At 41.2% G+C, this 25,694-nt stretch overlaps 1 protein-coding gene across 1 annotated transcript in view; it reads left to right on the plus strand.

Annotated features, from left to right (window-relative positions):
• Window positions 1–25,694, plus strand: part of bmpr1ba (bone morphogenetic protein receptor, type IBa) — a 65,078-nt gene that overhangs the window by 29,014 nt on the left and 10,370 nt on the right. The window contains exon 3 of the mRNA XM_068703574.1: window positions 12,432–12,829. Within this exon, the coding sequence (XP_068559675.1) occupies window positions 12,724–12,829 (106 nt within the window). The 5' untranslated portion in view covers window positions 12,432–12,723. The remainder of the gene's footprint in view (window positions 1–12,431; window positions 12,830–25,694) is intronic.

Genomic DNA, 25,694 nt, shown 5'->3' on the forward strand with positions numbered 1-25,694 from the left:
GACACTGTGAATAGTGCCTTCCAAGAGAGAGAGAGAGAGAGAGAGAGAGAGAGAGATGGTGGGAGGCAGTAAAGAAGTAGAAACAGAAGAAGAGAAACATGAAAACAGTTGGTTGGGAAGGCAAAGGGTTGGTGTGTGTGGGGGCAAGAGATCTTAATGACATGTTTGGGTAACAGAGTGTGTAACGCAGTGTGTCTGTGTGTGTGTGTGTGTGTGTGTGTGTGTATGTGAATGTGTTCTATTTTTTTGTCCATTTGTATTCGTTTACATGCATGTATCTATGCAGTGTACGAGTGTGAATGCTTGCACTGGAGCGGTGAGAATATGAGTGTATGCATGAATGAATGCATGTTTTGTGTGTTTGGTATGTCTGTTTCTCTCAGTACATAAAGGTCCCATGGTGGTCATACGAGAACCTGCAGTGAACTCAAGGATCCACGAATAGTGGATACTCTATATTTGGGAGCCGGACCGAGGCCATTGACCCTAACACTGACCCCACACCTGCCCTGTGTGTGTGTGTGTGTGTGTGTGTGTGTGTGTGTGTGTGTGTGTGTCTGTGGACATGGTAGTGGTTGGCACGCAAATGTGTGTGTGTGTGTGTGTGTGTGTGTGTGTGTGTGTGTTGGATTTGTGACCCGCTTCTTCCTTAAAACCATGCTAAAATCTGCATCTGCATATTTTTGATCAGCTACAGAAAGGTGAACACACTTCTACTCTCCTTCCTTAACTCACACACATGCTGAACACAAACATCTCACACGTCTTCCTACACTAGTAAAATGTCAAAGCCAAACTGTTTTAAAGTAAATAACTGAAATGTATGCTATTATTTTAAGTCATTTTTGAAGTTGCATATTACCAGACTAAAATATCAATTTAGAAAATCCACCTACAGCTGGATAGCAACTTTAAAGCTTCAAAATTGGTGTGGAGCTAATTTATTCGAACCTCAGACATCTAAACCTGCAACTTTATTGGAACTAAAGTTGACGGACTAATTGAATAAAAAACTTTAATGCAAGGCAGTTTACCCTGGTGTTTATTTTTCCATTCATCTGTTCAGTTACTTGTTGAAGTTGCCGCCATTTCCTGAAGGGTCTGAATTCAGGCCTTTAAATGTCTGAGATACTTTTTCGAGTGTGTAGTATGGTTTTATTGCTAAAGTAAGAAATGGTAGACCTTCATAGCGTTTGTGTGTGTGCGCGTGTGTGCATGAGCAATCACTGTCAGCAAATGCGTGACCAGTCTCTCAGTTCTTGTTCCATATTTAGGTCTCAGGGTTCAGGGATCATGGGGGTCGAGAGGCAATATGAATGACTGCCTGTTATCAGGTGGCGAACAAAAGAATGTGTGTTTTTCGACCATAATCCTCATTTAATCACCCCCATCTTGCTATATTTCGTATATATGTCCTCCACACTATATATATATATGTCCTAGAGAGGCTATCCTCAAATTGATTATTCAATTCAAAAAGAATAAAACATGGTTAGGGTAGAAATTGTGATGTCACCAAGGTGTATGAGCACACACACAAATGAGCTGACAAATCAGCTTTTTCTACCCAATTTTTTACAAAAATTAGCACAATGTCTAAAAACACAAATGACTGGCCTGTATGTAGCTGTGGACTGGAAAGTATCAATACTCCGCGTTTGTGCAAATAAACTTTTCAGTTTGTGCGTTCCACTTTTTTTGGCACCTTCTTGTCAACAAACAGTCATTTGAAATTGAGTGATGACTGCAACTTATATAAGAGACAATACAACAATGGCATTAGTGTAATTCAGATATTTCACCTTTCCAGAGCAAGCTTATTTTTGGTAAATGTGGATCTGTCAGACTCTCTGCATATTTCTTTATGTCACAGCCTGTTCAAATTTAGGGTTTAGGGTCTAATTTCCCTTTATTTCCCCATTTTTATCCCGTCTCTCTGTTTTCTATCTGTTCTCCTCTGTCTTATTCATCCATCTCTTTTTCTAACCCCCCCCCCCTCCTGTCGTCTGTTTTTCTCCCTCATTTCATGCCTCCCCCTTTCTTTCCCCTGCTAATTGCCAACTCGTTGTAGCATCCCGGGAGCGGGGAGCTCATTAATTGGTGAAGAGGAGACAGGTGGCGCCACTATGTTGTGATGCTTCTTGTTAGTTGTGTGTGTCAGTGTATTGTGTTCATGTTGTGTTTGCATGTGCACGTTTTGCATGAGTTTTGCCTCGTTTGTGTGTGCATTAAATGTCTTTATATATGTGTGTGTGTGTGTGTGTGTGTGTGTGTGTGTGTGTGTGTGAGAGATTGTGTGATTACTGCATGCACGCGACTGTGTGTGCTTTGTGTGTCTGTGTTAAATGTGTGTGTGTGTGTGTGTGTGTGTGTGTGGTGCCCCTGCTTGTTAGCGGCGCGGAGCCCCTTCTCACTGTAATCTCTTTGTTTATGCAGTGCGAAAAGGGCCTGGCGGGGGCATGAACTCCCCACGCTCTTATCCCACTGTGCCACTCACCCCTACTAGACCCCCATGCCCCCCCGCCACCCTTCCGACACCCCGCTTTGCTCCCATCACCTCCCCTATCCGACTCAATCCCTGCCCAACTCTCTCCTCCCTCCCTGTGTCCTGTTGTCCCTCCTTCCTGTCTGGCTTTGTTAACATCAGAAACTTAAGCTGTACAATTTGCAAGAGGTCACCAAAGATGCACCTAACTATTCTGTAGGACGCCATGTTTCTGTGTTACCAACAGTGCTAGGCAAGTTACTAGAGTTTGTAATCAATTACTCATTTTACATTGAAAAAGTCAGTGTGGTTTAACAGGAAGACAGCCCAACAATTTGGAGGGATTTACTGACAACCCAGCAGCAGCTACCTTAGCCTCGGTGACTGCACACAGCCCTGAAGAAGTCCCAGCTGTGTGATTCATTGGTGTAGGTGTACCTGTGGCTAACGTTAGCAAGCCAGCTAAGAACATACAAAATGTTGATATGACAACTCTGGAGTTATTGGTAATTGCATTTAGCGTCTTTCGGTGTTGGGTAACAGCCTCCCCCCACCTCAAGCTGCTGCGCCAAGCTAGCATGTCCTGGACCAGTGTGTCCACTGAGTCCACAGACTCCCAGCAAGATAGAGAACAAGTCGACCCTTAAATAGCACAGTAATGGAACGTTACTGTGATGCTGTGATTACGTCACTGTACATTATTGAAAAAAGTATCGTTTTACTTTAACATGTTACAAATATACGGCCAATATGTTGCTGCCCAACATGACCAATAGGTGTTCATTTTCCATCATCAAAGTATCAATAGTGGTCACAGCCCTGCTTCATGCTAACAGATTAGTGCCAAGGTGAAATTATAAAAGTTCACATCTAATCACATTCCAATGAATGTGAAATGGTCATGCTCATTTTGAGCTACTAAATTCAATAAAGAATAAGAATTTGATTAAAGAAAACCACAAAAGACAGTTGAACGCTGATTTAAAATTGAAGTTTCATAACTGAATTTTGGATTTTGAAATGGTTATCCAGGATTCTCTATTTTGATTCAGTATACTAACATGAATAACTAACTTTAAACACATTGCTCTTGTTGTCTTTTTCTCTCTCTTGCCCTTTCTTGTCTTCCCTTCTTTGCTCCAGAGTTCCTGTTTTAATGAAATACCTTTTCTCTCCCTCTATTCTGGCCCTCACCTCTAACCTCTCTCACATAGCTCTCCTTTAAAGGCTTCTGCAAAACCCTGTTTTCACTCCCTGGCAATATGTATTTGATTGTTTGGTAAAGTCTATGAGAAAGAAGAATCACAAAGCACTAGTGTTTTGCCTAACAGATGGTATTATTGCTTGGTCAAATGGTGGCCTTTTGGCAGGTCTGGAGGAGCTGGTGTCGTGGGCAACGATGTGTGAATAAGTAAGTGTTTGAGTTTGTGTGTGTCCATGTGTTCATGCAGGTGTCGGGGTTACCGGCGGTTTGTAGGTCAGCCCCCTGCCCCCGGTGTCACCTTGCTCTGTTTGGCCCTAAACAGCCACCATAACGGGGGCCTCTCATCTTCTCTTCAGTCTCTCGCTCTGTGGTCTTTGTTCTATAATCCTCTGTCCTCTTCTATCTAGCCACTGATAACTTGATTATCGCATTCAATTTAATAAGTTATCCTTCTGATATTCAGTCTGCATATGTTAACTGATAATTTGCTGGTGCTTCAAACTCTGCACTTATTTTTCTTTCATTCAGAACTGGTGTGTTTTGTTTTAAAAGCCATTCAAATTTCAAACGATATACAGCGGGCATGCATAGCAATTATATATCAACTGAAAAAGGCATTGTGTTTGGTAGGTGTGAGTAGGTGTGTGTGTGTGTGTGTGTGTGTGTGTGTGTGTGTGTGAGAGACAGAGAAAGAGAGGGGGTGCGGGGGAAACCAACAGTGAATAGGACCAGCAATGGAGACAGAAAGGTTTTATTGGGCTTCGCTATTCTTGGTTGTAGGAACAGTTGTCATTGGCCATGGGAACATGTGTAGCTCTTTTATTAACGTAAGCTCCCACTTTAGGTGGTCCTCCCGACCTATTCAGGGCCAAACCAAGTTAGTTTTGAATGGTTAATTAGAACTACCAGAACCCCATGCTAGTAAATCACTGTCTCATTGCATCACAGGAAGTGAAATAATCATAGATACACATCTTTTTTCTCCGTTTGATAGCCAATGTGTTGCTGCTAGTTGACCATCTTTGAAAAAGGCTGCTGCCCTGAACTGTTGCGATGACAGCTTAACAAAAACAACTCCGGACTCTTGCAATTATTTTGCCTCATGACCGGCATGTGCCTCCTCCTCCTCCGCTTATTGAACTTGTGTTGAACTTGGTGTTGATGTCGTTGAATTCAGAAATCTTATGCTTCCTTTTTTTACTGCTTCCCCTTGTTTGATAGCAATCCAAACAGTGTTTGATCCATGTTTCAAACACTCTTTGTTCTACTTTAAATTGACAGTAGGAAATAGTATAACATGCTTGTGCTACTTACACTGTATTATTCAAACCATATTAAGAGAAGGATGATTTTTTTTGTTATACTTTCAAAGACATTAGTAAACATCAGTGATGCAACTTTTTCTCCACTGACTGAGATTCAAATACACCAACTCAGTGTCTCAGCCAGTACCGTTTACAAATTTATTACGTTTAATAGGCGGCACATATTATTTGAGGAGTGTCATTGATTTCATTTCATTTATTTTGCACAATTCAAACAATAAAATAAAAAATGAACAAACATAACAGAGATAAATGAATATCAGGCAGAAAGCCAACTGGGCTTATTTAAAGTGAGGAAGTAATTGTTTCTGGAGAAAGAGTTGTGTTGGGGTGAGCAGTACGTATACGGCAGTACCACCGAGACCAAGGTCAGGGATACGTATATTGTTCCACTGTTTCAGATGATTGCCACAGTCTAGGAGATTTCGGGATGCTTTGATCGGTCCAGTTTTGCATAATCAACAGCAGGTTGTGATCCTCAGTTATTTGGAAAGCTGTTGCAGGATTTATGAATCAGAAAAGTAGGCAGAAAAAAAGAAATCCCACACAAGAAGTGGGACATCTCGGACTCTCTTTCAGCTCCCACACGAGTCTTCTTTCTTCTGCGTACTATTCTGTTACCTAAGCAGGACATTTTTAACATTCCACCAATTTGACCATTCAGTTCCTTCTCAGACGACCGTAACCCCTGCTCCTCACAGGGGGGCAGATTGATTTGGGTTCTTTCAGACTTAAAAACACTGTGGGTGAATGTAGTCACTTTCTCTTATCAAAAATACAAACAATATTTCCCATAATTTTGCCTCAAATCTTTTTAACTGACTGTATTAGATTTGATACACCACCACGTCATACTCAATTTATCACACTACAAAAACAGTGAATACAGTAAATCTGGGCATCAAATTTGTGGTTTCACTTCAACGCCTCTGTGTCTTAGAGCAAAGGAACAGGATATCAATCCCTTTGAAATCCTATAGAAAACATTCTAGTTGGCAGATGGCTTCAGGGGGAACTCAGTCAATCATTTCAGACATACAGTGAAGCTGTTGAGACTAATTGATATATTTATGATATCATGATTACAGAGGTGGATTTCTGATACTCATTCTCAGTTTTGTTGTACCTCGCCCTGACCACACCTATCCCTGCCACTGATTTTATGGGGGTTGTAAAGTGATACAGTGAGTGGTTTCACAATGACAATAACAAGCTGTAATAGCCATTCCTGGTCTATCATTAGGCCATCATTAAGTTTAAATGGCTTGACACCTACCTCTGTGTGTGTGTGTGTGTGTGTGTGTGTGTGTGTGTGTGTGTGTGTGTGTGTGTGTGTGTGTGATACTAGTTGCAGTAGCTTAAAATGGATATCTCATGTTTCATTGGCAAAGTAAGTTTTCTCTGTAATGCATCCCAGAGAGGTGTGTTTCTTCTTTATGGAGGTGATGCATGTTTGTTTGGGATTATATATGTATGTAAAGATGTTGATGTTTCTAAACCATAGAGGATGAAAGAAGGAAAACAAAGAAAGATTATTTGTATTAATTTGAAGCAGTGTCTTTCGGTTATTACTTTTGAGGAGGCCTTGAAAGTAAATTACGTCTGTGTGTGAGAGAGTACAGTGAGTTCTATTATCAATTTAAACAGAACCATGTTTTGTCTATTTGTGCTGGATACAGTTTTTTAATTTTATATTAAACTGATTTCTTTGTTTCACTAATCTATGATTTACTAATCACAAAATGTCAGTTTGATATTTGTATCTGTGTTGTCTGAGCATCTTGGCCATCACATCACATAGTTTTAACTCTTTGTGTGCTTCTACTAGAATGCAGGGAATCTATTCTTACTTTTCATGCTTACAGCATGTTTCCCAAGTAATAAGTTGACTGAAACAAGAGAGTCTTCTTCTTTTCGCTTCCTTCTTTTTATGTGTTTAGGAATTCATCTTGTGGCTCCTGACAGCCTGACTTGTCTGTGATTGTCTATCAGTGGTGTGGAGGGATCTTCTCCAAAGATGAAAGGTCAATCACAAACAAATCAGTGTCGAGGTCAGAGGTGGACCTGACAGACTCCTTCTCTGTCTCCGTGTCTTCACCATCATGCCTCTCCTCAATCTACATGTTATCCCGTGATTTCCTAATTTCTCTCATCAATTCCCTGGTGGTGTTTTGATGAGTCGGTGTGGGTGTGTTTGTGACAGCTGGAGGTTCCAGTGGACCTCAGTCACTGGACTTTATGTTGTTTATGTTGGTGTGTTTATGCTGTTAGTAGGCAGCTCTTTTACTCCATCCTTCATCATCGCGCTCTTTTGCCTCTCCACTGCACCCCTCACACATTCCTCACAGCAGTTTTTCATGCACTCCCTGCTAGCCTCCATCAATAAATCTTTAACACCAACTCCTTCAAGCTCCCCCCAAACAACTTTCCACAATTAACTTTTTTTTGTGTCTATTTTACAAAGTATATTCTAGGTTTTTTGGCTCAGCTGTTGCTGGACAACCCCCCCCCCCCCCCCCCCCCCCCCAATACTACTACCACTTACTATGTCTCTGAGGCAGAGAAGACGAGAGTACAAATGGGCTGTAATAGGAAGAGGAAGTATACTCTCTGACACACAACTCACCCACATCTACAACCCCACTCTCTCATACACATGTCCTCTCAGTCTTTCATTGTGTCTCTCTTTCCACAGACCATTCAGGCAGAAAGGATTGCTATGTAAATGCCCCAGTGAATCGGAGTGAATGGACAGGCTTAAAGCAGATTATGTTAAACTGCGTGTTCGTTTAAAGACATGCTGAAGTAAATGGCTGGGGATTAGCAGATGTGCTGCTGTGCCACAGAGGTGTATTTCTAAAATGTACTTAATCCCTTGTCTGTAAGTCAGTTCACACATCAAATAAAGGGATAAAGTAAACCAGGAAAAGGTAAGGTGGTATTTAAATCCTCCAGCGCAGATGGAAATCCCAAAGTGGAGATGATGTATTTGAATAACAAATATGTCACAAGGCACAAGTATGTCAAGTCCATTTATATATTTTGGCAATGCTGAATCCATAACCAGAGCCACAAACACAATGGTGTAAAAGTGTGCTCGTTTTTTTGTTATGTTTTGAATAGCTGACTTTAGGAGGAACAGCAATTTCATTTGACTGAAGAAAACATCTTATGTATCTGTACCTGTGAAAACCATGTTCCTCCAAAATGTCAACTTAAAAGACTACTCCAACGATTTAGCGTTGCACATCTATAACCTTGTTAGGCTCACATTGGTTTGAAAAGAAAATAATCCAAATCAATGAGACAGAAACGGATTTCATCATCTTTTTTTTTTATTTGATTCCACGCATTACTTTTCCTTGTCAAAACCTGGCACTCACATTACCCACAATGCAACTCCACAGACAGTTTGGGCAGATTTGGATTTGTTATGCTAGTAGAAGCTATTGCTTACCTTGAGCCTGTAGCCTCAGGCAGAGATGAGGAGTAGTGGGCTACAGAGGTCCGGTGCTTCTTTCAAACTCCACACACCCACATCTTTTACATCTTCACAGTTATCTTCTTCAGCCCCAACCAACACTTCCAAGTGATGTCACTTGAGGAAGTGTATCTGACCTCAAATCTGTGGAGTTGCCTTTTTACTAAGATAAACTGCAACTGCAAACTGCAACTGCATTGGGGAATACATTTCCCAATACTCTCCCAAGTCTCCAATAGGTTTCTGAAGGGTTTATCTATGAAGTATGAACATTTTCTGAACCAAAAAAGGAACAATTAATCCTTCAATTTATGTAAAAAAAAAAAAACATTTACATGTACATGGTTTTCAGTGGACAGCAACTGAGGAATCTGACTGAGCCCAAAAAAAACGTAAAGGTACGATCGTAACAGTCACGCAACCTGCAGCCTCTGCTTTGGCTTCGCATTCAGGAAGCAGCACTCTGCAGCTCTCCAGCACATCCTAGTAAAGAGGAGAGGAGAAAAACACATCATCAGGCATTTGGAAAATGAAAGGTCTGTTCCCAGGGAGCTTGGCTGTGGTGGAATTTTACCTTGATATACTGTAAAAGTAGCTCTTGAGCAGACGGCAGGAGACTGCTCTCTGCAGTGGCAGCGATGTCCGTCATGGATAATGCAACACTACGTACCCTTCCCTTTCAAACTCTCAAGAAAGAAACAATGCAAAACCCACTCAAAATGTACCAGGAGCAAACGCCACTCATAAACATCATGTCCCATTTTTATACTAATTTCAGAAAGTGAATGTGTTTTCACATCTCTACCGCCTCAGCGACATTCAGCATTCTGAAAGCCAACTTGACTTTCTTTTTAAGTGTTGACACTGAGAGCTGCTGACATGTGAAGTTGTTGTGTTATGACAGGCTGTCAAAAGTGATGTGCGAATGAATGCTGAATAGAAAGCATATTGACCCCCAGCACTCGCTGAGACACATCATCTGAATGTGTAAAGGGAGCTTGAATACCATTAACATATGAAAAACAGAAGCAGTCTGTCAAAAAAAGGGTTTTCTGCTTCAGAATCAAATGTCTGAGCAACTTAATTTGTTGGCCTAGAAATGTTGGCCTAGAAATTTGAAGCTTTTTTATGTCTCCGGCCTCATTTCGTCTCTCTCTGATCCCTACTGTCCATCACCCTGTCCTCCTCTCCCCACCCTGAACTCCCTCACTTCTCCACGAAAGGTCACCATCCTCCATTTATTATCTCAGTCCTTCAGAAATATTTCCTTCGAACCGTCTCAGACAACCATCATCCTTCTCTGATCATTCCTTTTGTTTTTCCTGTCAGAAGCCTTTTCTATACTCGTCTTTCTCTTTCAGTTTTACTGCTCATCCTTCGCCTGTGAGGGTCTCAGCCATTCATCATAGGCCCAGCATGAGGGTGACACCATGGAAGAATAGCATGTGTGTGTGTGTGTGTGTGTGTGTGTGTGTGTGTGTGTGTGTGTTTGTGCGTGTGTTTGTGCGTGTGTGCGTTTGTCCTACAATACCTTTAAAGTAACTGTTTTTAAAGGGGTCATTCCTCAATTTACATATGATATCCTGTCCTCCAGCAAATCACTACAGACGTTCATTACTCACTCTCTCTCTCTCACTCACACACACACACACACACACACACACACACACACACACACACACACACACACACAGACATACGGCTTCACAGCTTCACAGCTAGTAGGGATTGGGGGCAAATGCTGTCACAGTTTTTAAAAGGCTTCCCGCGGTTAGACATGCTTGAAATGACATTCTGTTTCACTGGAGGAGGGGAGTGGGAACGAGAGAGAAAGGTGGGAGGGGGAGGGCAGCTGAGTTTCTAAGTTACAAAAAAAAGTGAATAGATGCAGGAATGATGAAGGAGATAGCTGTGTGTGATTTTTCTTTTCTTGTCATTCATAGGATTCATATACGATAACACAGAATTGTGCTGTCCAGTCACATTCGATCAACATTTTGACTACTTTAGGTTTTTAATTCTCACCACAGGTGGCAGCACAACAAAAGAAAGTTGGAAAATATGGGCACCATATAATTGAAAGAGTTCTGAATTCACGAGAGCGTGTAAATTATGGCTGAATTGCCAGAACAACAAATTAATTTTTATTGTCAACATGCTAAGATTGAGTGGCCTCGGTGGCTACTTAAAAGCATCATCATTTTAAATCTTCCCATGTATTAAATATCAGTAGCAGCTTAGCTGAAAAACTGCCTGGATATATTGCTTCTAAAACTGCATCTGGATCTCGTTTCCACGTGACACAGAACTGACACGACCGTCAGTCGCTGTGTTCAGGTTTGTGTGGGAAAGGGGCTTCAGAGAGGAGGGGATGAAGGGAGACCGAAGAAGAATAGGGTTGGACTGTTTATTTTTTAAGTGATCTTTCCTCTCATCGAGGAGCGAGGGAGCCAGGCCGCCTATTGTTTGTCACTAATGAACAACGTGAACGAGTGTGAGAAAGAAAAGAAGTGCAAAGAACAGCGGCGGCTACAAGCGAGACGGATTAACATGAAAACAAAAGCAGTTTGCCCCCATATTTAACCTCAAAACTTTGAAATCAGCATTTTAGGTTGGGTGAAAAAAAAAGCTGCTCGTTAAGTGCTGTTTCAGGTCTGTGAATGATGCTTTTTGGCAAAAAGCAAAGTGTTCCCAGCACACACACACACACACACACACACACACACACACACACACACACACACACACACACACACACACACACACACGGTTCTGTCAACAATAAATGCCTTACAGGCAAGAGGATAGCTCTGAAAAGGAAATGGTCTATTAGAGTGTCTCAACCCATTTATTCATTAGTATAAAAGCTCCGGGCAAGGGTGATGTAATCTCTAACAGCTACTTTAAAGTGTCTTTTCCAGCTACTGATTTGTTAACAGAACACCACTGCATGAAGAGATGATTTGTCAGAGTTTTTTTCTGGAATCCATCAAGGTCTTATTATCAAATTAACGTGTTTTATTTTGTCAAAACACCATTATCTCAAGTCTTAAAACAAATCCTGGTCGCGGATAATCAAGAGAAATGCTTTTGACTGGTAACACAGACTGTGGAGAGACCAGTCAGTTAAAACTTTGCTACAGTTCATTATGTCTTATAGGCTAGTCTGCTCTCAGACACAAGCACACGTTAAGTACACTAGAAATGTAGCCTTCTCATATATCAAAACAAAAATCCTCTTTGTTTTAGCAGACTTGAAATAAGTCCTTGCTTGTAATTACTTTGCCACTTTGGCTGATGCTCTGCATGAGAGCTTCTCATACATTTGCTGAACGTCTAACGATCAAATATCCAGTTAGCAGTAAGCTATGAATCAGGACCCATTGTAATAATGTAAAGGAATGTATTGGAAGGTGGTATTGGGATGGATGTGGTGGCTTATTCATTTCTTGTTTCATGTTTTGCCACATGTTTCCTTGTTTATATTTTCTACAATGCTTTTTTCAATCAATTAGCTCCAATGTACTTCTGCTAAAACACCATCTTAATAGTCAATGAATAGCTTTAATATACTATTCATTCCACTTTCCCCTCGTTCAAAGAATTCATGCAGTAAATGAAAAGTGGAAATAGTTATGTGGTAGCTGTTATAGGCGCTGAATCCCCCAGATCCTGCTGCTTGTTTTCAATATCCTCCTCACCCTCCTCCTACTTTTTACTAAACCCGATCTTGCTCCTGTCTGCTCCCTGCCCCCGTTTTTCTTTCCACTCATGTGTGTGTGTGTGTGTGTGTGTGTGTGTGTATGTGTGTGCACGTGTGTGTGAGAGCGGGTCAGCCCTCCCTACTTGCCAAGTGAAGTAAACTCCCCCCTTCTCTCTCGCTCTCTCTCTCTCTCTCTCTCTCTCTCTCTCTCTCTCTCTCTCTCTCTCTCTCAGCTGGGCAGCTACTGTCAGACCGGGTTGGAGGACAATCAACTGCTGCTGCTGGTGTGTTTCGTGTGGTGTGGACTTTCTCACGTTGCGGTGGACACACACACACACACACACACACACACACACACACACACACTGGAGCTTGCATGCCCGGTACTCCTCCTCCTCCCACCGCTCTCTCTGGCACATACATACACACACTCGGAGTGTGAGAGGCAGTGTGTTGGTGGAGGACCCTGTCGTGTGGACTGTATTGAAGAGAGGAGAAGCGAGGAGCGGAGCAACAGACTCTACCATGCCAGTGCAGGGAGGAAGGCTGAAGCGCTGTCTCTCTCTCTGCCTCTGGAGCCGGAGTCCTCTGCTGTTGCTTGGACTGTTCTCTCTTCACGCACAAGCGCACGGTGAGTTACTGCAAAACTTTCTCTCCTCCGTTTACTCAGCTTTGCTCTGAATTTGGTCTCATGCAACTCATCAACAATGTGTTTCATTTCCCTTTTATGTTGTGTGATTGGGAGTTCTTGTCCTCACTACAAACCGTATTGGTGTTTTTGTTCTCTCTACTCTCTTGAAACTTACTTTATAAAGTTGCAGCCGAAATCTGTGCTCTGCAGTGTCTGTAAGCAACTCGTGATGACAGTCAGTTTCAGAAATCAGCTCCAAAATGTAGCAGCATGATCCTGAACATAAGATATGCATGTGGCATTTTGAGACAAAAAGACTTCAAAAACACTATTATAACACAAGCAGAACATCGTTTTCAGATTTTCAAATAATATCGATTTGGCAAATCAACCAAATATCAACCAAAAATAAATTGAGAGTTGAAGTGTGGAAGTTAGGAGTTGCTCTGACATTTACTTTTTATTTCTTCGATAACAGTGCTTCAGTTGTTTCCTTCTAACAATTAGAAAGATAAATTGTCTTGGACCAACATTGTTACCATCAGCCGCATCACCCGCTTTGTCTGTGACCATGTTTGGTATCTGGAGTGTGATCGGCGAGGTGTTGGAGAGAGAACGTGTCAGATTTAATAGTCTGTTTAACGCCGTGATGTGTGTCATTAAGGTTTGACGCGCTACCTCTGTTGTTGTTTTTTTCCAGCATCTATAGTTTAATCAGCAGTTCTGTGGATTATCTTGATTCAAAAAAAGTCATTATTGATAGAATTGAAATGATAGTGTGTGTGATGTTAAGTCAGAATACAGGTTTGGATAGTGTTTGTTATGAGTAATAGTAGCTATGCATATTTTTCTTTTCTCTCTTTATTGTTGGTCTATTTAAAGTCATTGGAGATTGTTTCAGCTGGGAGCCCTGAAGTTAAGCCAGCAGAGGCTCATACCTTATTCTCGGTGCGCTATGTGCTGAGGTCATCCTGCACGTCACCCCCTCTCACTCGTCCATCTTTCCTGTCATTGTCACAGGCTGAGTTGGCTTTTCTATGGAGTCCATGCTGTGTTGCTCTCTTCTTTTGATGATTCTCTTTGGTCAGAGATTCTGTTTTATCATTGAAAACTAAGCCTTGGAAGAAATACCAGGTGTTTGGAATGCCAGGGATATTTTAGCATTTGCTCACAAGTACACATGGACACAAACAAAATTTCCCTCGTGTCTTACGCTCATTGTGACGCTCTGTCCAGGAAGCTGCCCAACAGCTGCCAAAGAAGAAGACATATGTGAAATCCGACAGAAAGTTGGACCTCTACCAAGTCTTTTTATGAAAAAAATCTCTGTGTTTAACTTGTCATTATGTTTTACATGTCTCTTATTTCTTATAATGAATCTCCATAAGTGCAGTTTTTGGTCAGGTTTTGGGAAATGTAATGTTTGAGTTGATTTAAATATACCAGTGTAACATTAATGCTCTAGATATCCACCGGATCTGAGTTGAATACTGACCGAAAACATGAATTTGTTAGTTACAGCCTTCACCCCAATTTTCCCAGATTACTGCTAGACCTGCTCTAACTCTTTGCTTAGTCTGTATTAATAATAAATCAAAAAGCCAGATTATTTTTATACTGTAAGAATATTGTATGTTTTGCACTTGCAAGAGCATCCCCCCCCCAAAAAAAAAGCACATATAGTGCATAATTTTTAGCTTGGATGCTTTGTGTTTCTGTTTCCATTCTAACTGAAATTTGAGAAACAATCCGCTTGAGTGTTTTATTTTATTTCTCACCACTCCCAGGTTGTTAAAGTCAAATCAGGTGTGATGAAACAGATCCTTTTAGTTAAAACTATATTCAAATAGCATTTTGCCCGAGGCCTGTTAGCAACTCTCTCATCCATTAGTTGACACATAGTTGATTGATTGGAGCAGCAGCAGGCTCATTCATCTGTTGACGTACAAATGATTGATTATCCTGGCAATAGATTCAACTGTGACTCAACAGAGAAATATTTGTTTTCTGAATAACATATATGTAAAAAAAAAAAAAAAAAAAAGATGAAGCAAGTAGAGAAAGAGGTTGTTATGTATCAGGACTACCAGTACCTCACTTTCTCTTTCTCTGCCTGCCTTTTCGTCGCTGTATTCTTCCAGCTCTCTCCCACTCTAAAACAGCACATGGATGCTTGGTGGAGTGAATGGTAGACTTGGTCAGCTAGTGCTTCCTGGTCCTGGATATTTAAGCGTTTGCTGGTCCTATAGCCACAGGTAACCTGGAGACATTACAGGTTTCAGACAGGCAGCAGACAGCTGCGGTGTTGTGTCTGCATTGAGAGCACACTTTGCCCTACAGCATGTCTAGGCCATCGTCTCAAACGATGTGTTCGTTATTCTTCAAGGAGAAATGAAAGGAATTGGGAATGTGCACACTTATGCACACTTTATAAATCGTGCACATACACACACACACACACACACACTCACAGATATTCTGTGACCTTCCACCTACGCCAGGCTGCAGCCTTCAATGTGAGTTCTGGGAAGTGTGGAGTGAGCGTGATAGCTTACATTTCATTGTCCTTGGTGGAAATAAGCACCGCTGTATCAGTTTTCACAGTCAAAGCTTTGCCAGTTGCTTTGCTTTTGTCACTGCCTGCTAATGAGACTCTGTTGATCTCTGCAGAATTTCAGGTTTTGTTTTAACAGAATAAAACACCCACTCGGTTCTGAGCCAAAATAATCGCTTCACACATGTTGTTGTTTGACACCGTGTTCTCCGAGTACTGAGAGGGTGCTCTTCAACTCGCACCTATGAGCGATCTGTTTTTAGGTTTCATAAAGTTGTTGGCAAAATCTGTGTGCTGCATCTTTCTCTCTCTGTGTGTCACTGAACACCTGCTTGATGATTTCAGCTGTTTTCTTCACAAAAAGACAGATTTAATCAAAACTGTGTTCCCATGGTGTTAAAGAGGCCTTTTTTTAAAATCAATAGACTGTACAGGTAATAGACAAGACACACTGCATGCTTTATTTGCATTTATTGTCACCTAGATTGAAATCAGTGCCTCTCATCAACGGTAAGGATTCACTCTCAGCCCTCAGGAAGTCATTGACAAAAACTGACTGAGACATTTCTAAAGAGAAACAAAAAGCAGTTTAGCAGTTTCTGCTCCTCAGCCTTAAAGCTTCCTGACAGGATGTGTTGAGTTCCCCTCGCTGGAAACGGATACCTAGATCTACTGATCTGCTGGCTGTGAAGCTGAAACGCAGAGGTGAGGTGTTGCTGCCGGTTTGCTGAAAACAAAATTGTTGGTGTCCTGAAGTAAACTTTTATTTTCCCTGTGTGACATCTGAAGTCATTTCTTCAACACAGCTGGGGCCAGAAATTATGGTCTGCCCCTGGGAGTGTCTGAACGGGTGAAGGTTAACAAGCTGGGACCCAAAAGGCTAATGTGGTGGCAGGAGTTGACGATATAAGGGTTCAGTGACAAAGCAATGACATAAATATGAGTCTGTGATATGCGATATTTGACACAGCCCCGATGTTGTGTGTGCAAGGAAAAAAAAAGATCTTGAAATGACCTCTAAAAGGTGGAAGGTAAGGGGAAGTGAGGAGAGTTTGGGAGTGAGGGGTATTACATCCTGTAATGGATACAGATCCAGTAACTTCTATCCCAGTCAGATTACCGGTCTGGCCCTGACTTCTTAAGACACAGCTGGAGCAGGGGAAGTGTGTGTGTGTGTGTGTGTGTGTGTGTGTGTGTGTGTGTGTGTGTGTGTGTGTGTGTGTGTGTGTGTGTGTGTGTGTGTGTGTGTGTGTGTAAAGCCCCTTTCCCACTGGACAGAAAACCCACTAACACTCACTAACATCTGGCTTTTTTCTTCAGAGGGAAAGGTAACAATTGGCATTCATTCCCGGGACAAATGACTCCGCAGTAGTCACAGGTATTTATTGGCACAAGCTGCGGTCGGCAGTGATGGAAACATGACACCCAGGTTGAAACGCAATTTTTTCGCCCCTGTTCCGATGCAATGCTATGTGACGCTCGTTGAAGAGAATAATCAATAAAGTTATATCAGGGATTTGGACAATTTTTATAAGCTATTACCGTACAAAAAGGGGAATTACCTTGCTGAACACACGCAAAAAAAAGTCATCACAACCATCTTTGTTAGTCTTAGTTGCAAACCTTTACCCAATAAATTCCAAGAGAAATTCAATTCACATTTGCCTTACGATTTGTGGTCAGATTGCCTGATCCTGTAGCTACAGAGCAGCACTAGTGTTGTTCTTAAATACTAACGTTGTTGTGGTTATTGCTGTGACCTACAGTCCTATTATTCCTCTGTGAGCTGAGAGCACAGTACAACACCAAACAGTGATGGACAGATAACAGGTGAAGCAGAGCAAAGCTGGCTGTCACAGTCGCAGTGCGCTAGGACTGTAAGGGCTTAGCGTTTTCCATGCATTCGCACTCCCCCCTCCATAATACCCACCCCTCCACCCGCTCTGTCGCCTGGAACCATTTGTTGGATGGGGAAGGGTGATTGGGGCAGAGAGAGAGAGAAAGAGAGAGACAGAGAAGAAGAACAACAACATACAGCAAGTGATGTTTTCACAAGGGAAAAAGGGAAGAACATCATTTCAATTTATTGAATAACTTCAATAAATTAAAATGATGTTCTTCCCTTTTCCTTTACGAGATAAAGTTTTCCCCTAAATTCTATTATCCACTCAACAGTTAAATTATGACCAAATCAACCACATGTTAAAATCTGAGCTAAACAGAGTTTTTTTTTTTAACTCATTCTTTATATTTAATGGTTAAGGCTTATCAAAATATGCTGTCATGTTTTGTGTGAATAAATAAATAAACATAAATCACCCTACTTCCAAAAGGTATAATCATTTTGTTTATTAGTTGATTACATCGCAGAAAAGGAAAGCAAAGTAAGAGAGTGAATGAACTAGCTGCTTTAAATGTGGTGAAAAATGAATAGATCCACAGGCTGTAATTTAGGGTCATTTGTGGCTGTCAGGACGCCCACTTTTAACCAAATGGCTTTGCAATACAGACAATCATCATACGCTATGATAGGTACCTAATGGCTGTCCAGATAGGAGTGGATGTTGAGTGTGCGTGCGCGTGTGTTTGTGTCTATGCGTGTGCATGTTGCCGACAGCATGTTTGTCCAGTGAGATAGTACAGAGGAGGCCTGGAGCCACTGATGGTTGATATGTGACTTAGTTAATGGGAAGCTAATCACACGGAGGAGACAGGGGGACGCATACAACTGTAAACACACTGTAAAACACACCATGGACTCTCTCTCTCACACACACACACACACACACACACACACACACCCCTGTACATGTAGCGATGTGTTCTCGCCGTGGATGTTAAACAAATACATACTAATGTTCACATTCCACACATTATCCACACATTAATAGGAAATGCACTACTATCCTCCCACAGCGCATACACACAGTACCTGCATACACACATACTGTACACACACACACACACACACACACACACACACACACACACATGCAGGCTTTAAATGGATGGAAAGTGATTGTTTAACCTGTGGAGATGACTGAGACGCCACAGACCAGAACTCTGGGAAATAAACACATGGCAGCTGTAATGTTAACACCATCAACCCTCTCTCCACACACACACACACACACACACACACACACACACACACACACACAAAAACCTACGCACACACTGATGCACTCTACACTCCCACAGGCCCACAGCAAGTCACTCACCTACACACAGATTTGTTCTCATTGTCAATGACGGACGTCTAAAATGCATATGTTGTTCATTTATCATTCAGCCCAAGCAATCATTGTCGGTGGCTATAAGTTCTACGTGATAATGATTGTGTGTGTAAGTCATAGTGTTATTGTGTGTGTGTTTTGATTGCCCCTACTGAGGGCGGGCTAGATGTGTCCTGAAAGAGAAATGATAGTTTTATTACACAGTCCTTGTGTGCGGTTGTTTATGTGTGTGTGTGTGTGTGTGTGTGTGTGTGTGTGTGTGTGTGTGTGTGTGTGTGTGTGCAGAGAGGAGCCTTCAGTTACACTACTTTTTGATATGCTTGTTGTGTGTCAGAACCACAGACCGACACTCTATGTTCATGTTGTGAATCTAGTGTGGATGGTCTGGTCAAGGTTTCAACAATTTATTGCAACGGTGACACACGTTTGTGTTTGTATAGAAGTTTATGAGAAAATGACTCTACTTCTCTCTTGATTTATTATGAGTTTATGGTCTCAATCGCTAGTTTCAAGTCTTTTTCAATGCAGCATGATGCTCATTTAGTAAACTATGATCCAGTTTAGAGTAAAATAGACCATAAAGCGGAGCATGCTTTATGGCGGGCTTACTGCGATTGACAGGTTGCTGTCGCTACCAAAGCCGTATCCGGCGTCACAAAGCACTCCTCCGCATTTCAAATATGGTAAATTCCATTCATTGGTCGGTAATAAAACAACATGGCGACGGCCGTATTCCAAAATGGCAACGGCAAAATGGCCAGACTCGAGGCTTCATAACGGCAGTCCACAAACCAACGGGTGACGTCACGATGACTACGTCCACTTCTTATATACATCTATTTTTGGAACACGCGTCGAATCAGACTTGACTTAATGCTCAGGACCACTTGACAGAACCTGGGATTCGCAACATTGAAATGAAAACGAAGACCTATTGAGTGACCTGTGGATGGAGGGAGTGTACGCAGTGTACGTCGAAAGAATCAAATCTCTTAGATACCTAGTTAGTATAGATACCTAGTTACTATAATCCATGTAACGCTGAAATTACTTGAATAATAAAACCCATTTTTTTGTCAAGAGATCATCGGTGGAGCTAAGCATCTTTTGCCAAAAGTCAGCAAACAACTGTATGTATTTTCATGTTTTAATGGCTTATTTTCCACCACAGTCCCGGAGTGAACAGGACACAAATTGGGGTTAAAAAAGTGGCATGGTAATATGTCTTTGAAAAGTCTCATTCATATCTAAAAAGTCAAAGGCAACTGCTCTTGCTATTTGGCCTTACATGCTTCTTTCCACTTATTTAGGGTCTTCACCTCTTTAGATGGTGTAAACTGATGGTTGGAAAAAAAACGTTTTAAGGCCAACAGGGAAACGTCTTTCATGTTACCAGTAACATCGTAAACCGCTTGTGTCAAGGTGCTGTATAATTTACCAAAGGTCAAAAACAGAAAACACAAAGCTCTTACATTTTCTCTGTGTCTTCCTGTTTGTATCAGCCGGTATGCTACCGTACATTATTCCAGAAATAAGAGGAGCAAATCAGCTTCACCTTGGTTACAGTGTATGTTTGGTCACTCTCTTAGTCAAACTGCTATCTTAATGAGAGCATTCACTGTAATCAAGCAATCTGTGGACAAACCTATTGAACAAAGTTAAACTTGTGCGCTGCAGTTTGCCCATTGAGCCATTAAGTTTGTTTTTTTTTATAAATTCCAGACTCACATTTGACCTTTTGAATAAGCATTTCATTTCAGTCAGTGTTGCCTCAAGGACAAACTATATTGAATGTATATATTTTTTATGTAATAACTTTTTGTTAGTATGACATTAACATATCTCTACAGTGCCCCTTCTGCACGTCTCCCTCGAAACATGAATTGTCTGTGATGCCCTTTTTGTGTTGTGTATTTAAAGTTTGCGTCACTTAGAGTATTTATTTAGGGATGTGATGCGGTTGATGTCTGTTTCAAGTGAGGCAATTTGTCAGCCTGCCAGGCCGAAAATAAAGTGCGTATTTGTGATGACCATGAGATAGCAACACTTTATTGTTCGTCTGATTATGGAGGAAACATTTGATCAAATGTCCAACTTAAGGGTGCTTCTCTTATACTGTAACTGTGCAATGGAAATGTAAAGGAGCTGAATCAGTGTGATCACATTTTTTTCATTGCTTCTTGTTTTTAACGTCCTACTGAGACGCTCAGCACACCAGAAACACTGTTCGGTGATGAGATTGCCTGTGCCTTGCGTGTTGTTTTACTGTTGAATGATTTCAGTATTAAATTCCTCTTTGTCTCGTATCTGTCTTGCGTTTATATTGTCTCACATAGACACATATGCTCACACAAAAAGGTGACATCATGACTCGACCTCATTGTGGCACCCTGTTTGTGGCAGCAAATGATTGCATCTCCCAAAAATGAAAAGTACCTCAACTATTCTGTCATTCTCCATTTCCCCAAAACACCTTCAGCTTGTGAGAGAGTATCTGTGTGTTTTGAATGGCTCTGTTATATCCACAGAGTGGAATTTGAAACTTGGGCTGTTATATTTGCCATGGCCAACTCTTGAGTTGGCGGGTGCATGGCTATTGTTTATCAGTTTATAGACGTGATTTTTGCATACCTCCATGAAGGAACAATGAGTCACATGAGGACATCACGGGAATAGCATATTCGATGTGGGGAAAATAGCTTCCAGGTTTGAATGGACTCTGAGGATGTGTGTATTGTAACCTAATACTTATTACTTTATAATGGGTGTGCATCATAGTCCAAGTATGCTATATTCAATCACAAAAACTGATTTTACAGTAAATAAGTGTGTAATGATATCATTTTCTTAACTTCTGATGAGAGTTGGTCAGGCCATTATTGAATACTTTGTTCATTTATTATTATTTAGTTTGACATCTAAACCAGGTCTGCATTAGAAACCACATGTTGAAGGCTCTGGATTTAATGTTTGGTTTGTGGTTATTTGTTGTTGAACATGTGTGTACATTTACAAGGAGAAAATGCAGGCTTTCAGACAGTGGGAGAATGACTCTTGAAAAACCACCAATTGAACTAACTGGTAAAAGTTCATTCACAGTTCATTTGATACCAGTAATTGCCACAGTCACTGCAGTTCATGCAGAGGTTGAGTGTTTTTGTGCGTGGCAATTGAAGAGCTTCATGACACCAGGTACTTTTCTGACATATTAAAGCAAATGTAATGATTAAATTAACACTATTAAAACCTGCTTGCAATGGCTTTGTTGACTGAGTAAACCAGAATGCCTCCTATCATATCAACCTGGTTCTGACGGACACTTTTCTACTAAATGTTTATACGTTTGAAAATGTTTTTTTTTTTATTATATTTCGCCTTTCTTAAAGTTGATTGCCGTGTGTTGGCTATAACTAGAGCATTGTGTGTTGAGCTAGTATGTTTTTAAAGACTATGCGGATGCATTGATATAGTTTCAGGCACTGTATGTGCTGCGTTGCTCTGTATGCTGTTGCTTATGGTAAAGCATTCCTTTGTGACACACACATCTATCTGGTGGTAGACAAGAGCTGCTGGAGATCATTGGAGATCTGTCGGAGATCACCAATGCTTCTTGTGCTTAATTTGTCTTCCATAGGAATTGTTTGAAAAGAGATGTGGGAGGACATTTTCCATCTTCTTTGTTTATATTTTGAGATGCATCAACTCACTTTAACTTAAACATTGGAGCTGAAGTAAATATTTTTACATTTGAAAAAAATGCCTGGTTTCAATTTCAAAAGTGTATATTAGGGGTGGATGATATGGCTTGGATCTTCCATCACAGCATACACAATTTTATACCTAAGAGCTATAGAACTCATGATAGGGTAAAATTCTGAGTGCCTTGTTAGCAGAGTAGGCCTTGGGACCTTTATTGCCTGTCACACCCCTCTCTCTCTCGCTCCCATTTCTACACTGTCCTCTGTCGAAATACAGACATTAAAAAAAAGACTCCTTTAAAAAAACTCTTCTGGAAATTCAATAAAATCATTCTTACATTTGATAAACAGATGGAGATTGTTGCCATAGAGTAGTCCTTTTCATTGAGTTGCTATAACAGTCATGGTAAAATCTCCATTCTCATGCAGTACTTTGCTCAACTGTGGCTTTCATTTTTGCCTCATGACGAATCCGGTGGGAGCATGTAGTCCAATCTGAACAAAACCAGATTTGAACCCGTGGTATCAGAATTACACAGCCGTAGCCCACTGATCCAGCTGGATGCCCAGTGTCTTTGAAATAATTCAAGCTGATTGTGATGAGTAGGACACAGATGGCCTTGAGAAGGAGCTTTTGATGAAGAGACCAGCTGGTCTCCTTTCTCTTTTGCTTTGCTTTGCCCTCTCATACCTCCTTAAAGGATCATTTCATCATTTCCTTGTATTCCAAAGGAAAGCTGAAGGCCTTCTGGAATGAACTCAGAGTTCCGGAATCCTTGTGTACCTGTCACACTATCCCATGAAAGGGGACAAACACACACACACACACACACAGACACAGACATACCCAAGCGGTGGCAGCATAAAGCTGGCAGATGACAGCTGTATAACCAGAGACTGGCACTGGCTCATTACTGCATCATTCATCAGTGTGACATAATGAAGGAATGTTTGAAGAGCTGTTGATGATGATGTTGTGTTGGAGGATAGAAGGGCTGAATGCAATCCAACAGCTTCTCTCATCCCTGCTCTCACTAGCTGTTTCTGCTAAAGAAAACATCTCAAATTCTGTCAAAGCCACATGACATCACTTCTGTGTTTTGTGATTGGCTACTTGGTGGTCGGTTTCAATTCTGGTTGCAGAGCATATTGGATAGGTAAAAATGTATTGATCATTTTATTAGATTAAAATGGCAGTATCCTTATTGCTCACTACATTAGTAATATAATGCTCATGTGTGTCTATTTTAAACTTTTTATTCAGAATGTATCTGTGAGTTTTAGGAGAGTGGATGAATAGTGAATGAATAATGAAAAAGAGGTGCTAAAATGTGGCGGAAGAAAGACGGGGTGGTTTAAAAAGTCAGTGGGAGAGAGAAAACACCAGAGTGGGCAAAGGGAAATGGAGTAGTAATGATGCACAACTTCTTCCTGCCTTCAATATATACAATACAAACTAGCAGGTTATGTGCCTATATATGAGCTGGAGACTGACACGACAAAGAACCATTATTTTGCTTTGTCAATGAGTGCAACCTCTAAATCCGACTTCAGTAAGACTTGAAGTGACTTGAATGAGAATCTGTCTGATCCTTTCTCCTCTAATATTAGTAGAGTAGTAACAAAGTCGTGAAAGACAGAGCTTTGTCACAGAACTCGAAAGGCGAAGCAATTTTTGATTTCAAAGTAAGTTTAGCCAGACCAGTTAGAGAGACAACCTCAGCTTCCCAGCATTCAGATCAACAAAGTGGGGTTCATTAAGACATTCCTGCACATGTGGGATGGCTCCGCTTATCTCAGCATTGACAGGAAGAAGAACATGGAGATAAGAACAGACACTGAAAGTACATGGAAGTCGAGGGAGAGAGCAGGAGCAAAAACCTTTCACCTTCCATGTTTTTTTCACTGTACCGATGGCACTGTCAAACACCAGCAAGATGAACTACTACTTAGAGGGAAGAAGGGGGCAGGAAGGGAGCAGTGTTGTCAAATGAGTGTGTCTTAAGTGGAAGGGGGAGGGGGGTAGTGTTTACATGGGCTCGATGAAAGGGCTTTTCTAGTAGGCCTTGTTTGACATGGCCAGGAAAACTAATGAATATGTTCTCTCTCTCTCTGTTTGTCTGTCTATCTTCCTCTAAAATCTCCTGTCTTCATCTCGCCATCTCATGCACAATATCCCTTTCCCTCACTTCTCTCCCCTCCGTCTATCTTAATATCTGTCTTCTTCTTTTCTTTTTTTTGTTTCAGTTTGTACAAAGCGGAGTCTGTTGAAAAGAGGCCTTTTAGCTTTTGGGGGTTTGTGGGGCCACGGTTGTTAATTGTGTGTTTACAGTGGCCCCTATATCCTGCCATCAAGCCTGAAAAATGCCTATAGGGGAGACCTGAAAGCTCACACTGGCATCTGAAAGGCCATTTTAGTGAAAGAGCTTGAAACAATTATAGTGTCCGTGAAGTGACTGGAAATTCGGCCAGTTTCAGGGCACAAATCGTTTGACCTGCAGTATGTTTTGACTTTGGTGGTACTTAGTGTGGTTTGGACTAGATCCCCATTGGTCAGTGCGGTTTTCTTTTTCACAGGGGTTGCACCTAACAGCCAGGACCAGACCACAGGGGCAATATTTTCTGAAACCTCATGTTTTCACTCATAGTCCTTTAATGTCGCCCTCAAAACAATACATTATATTATGAAAGGCTGCCTTCTCTTTGAATCTCTCTATGAAGCACTTTGACTTTTTATCCTGTTTGCTCTGAAATACATTTTCTCCTCCATGGAGGCAATCTTTCTTTCTTGAAGATATACGATTTGAGAACATTCAGGATCAGAGCCTTCTTGCTTTTTGAAATAGCAGAATATTTGACCCTGGTCCCCCCAGACAGATGGGACAGGCTCATAGAAAAACTACCCATTACCTCAGGACCAGCAGTCTCTGTATCCAAAGTAATTAGTACTCAGAGGTAGAGGACAAAAGCAACAATAAAAGTAGAGAATCAAGAGCAAAAAACTATTAAGATGAAGTAGTATGATGTTGGGTGTATGAGATACGATAGATGCCTTTCCAAAGGAGATGGGTATTCCAACATACACTAGAAAGAATGATACAAATAATAGTTAATAAAAGCATAATGAAGACTAGCTCACAGCGAAGAAAATTTCTATGATATACATTTTTAACGGGAATTTGTGTAATATTGACTGGTTTTAAATCAGATAATCTAATAAATAATGTGTTGGAAACCTCACCTAGCTTCTGTGCAAGGAGCACTAATGAATTCTGCTCGGCTGTTGCTTTTCTTTTTGTCCTTTTTTTATCTTTCTCCCACTGTCTTTCTCACATGCATCCACACACGCACCCATGCACGCATGCACGCACACAGGC

This window comes from Cebidichthys violaceus, unplaced genomic scaffold (assembly GCF_023349555.1).
Source record: "Cebidichthys violaceus isolate CVI_PGR_0920_01 unplaced genomic scaffold, fCebVio1.0.p SCAF_9, whole genome shotgun sequence".
NCBI lineage: Eukaryota > Metazoa > Chordata > Actinopteri > Perciformes > Stichaeidae > Cebidichthys > Cebidichthys violaceus.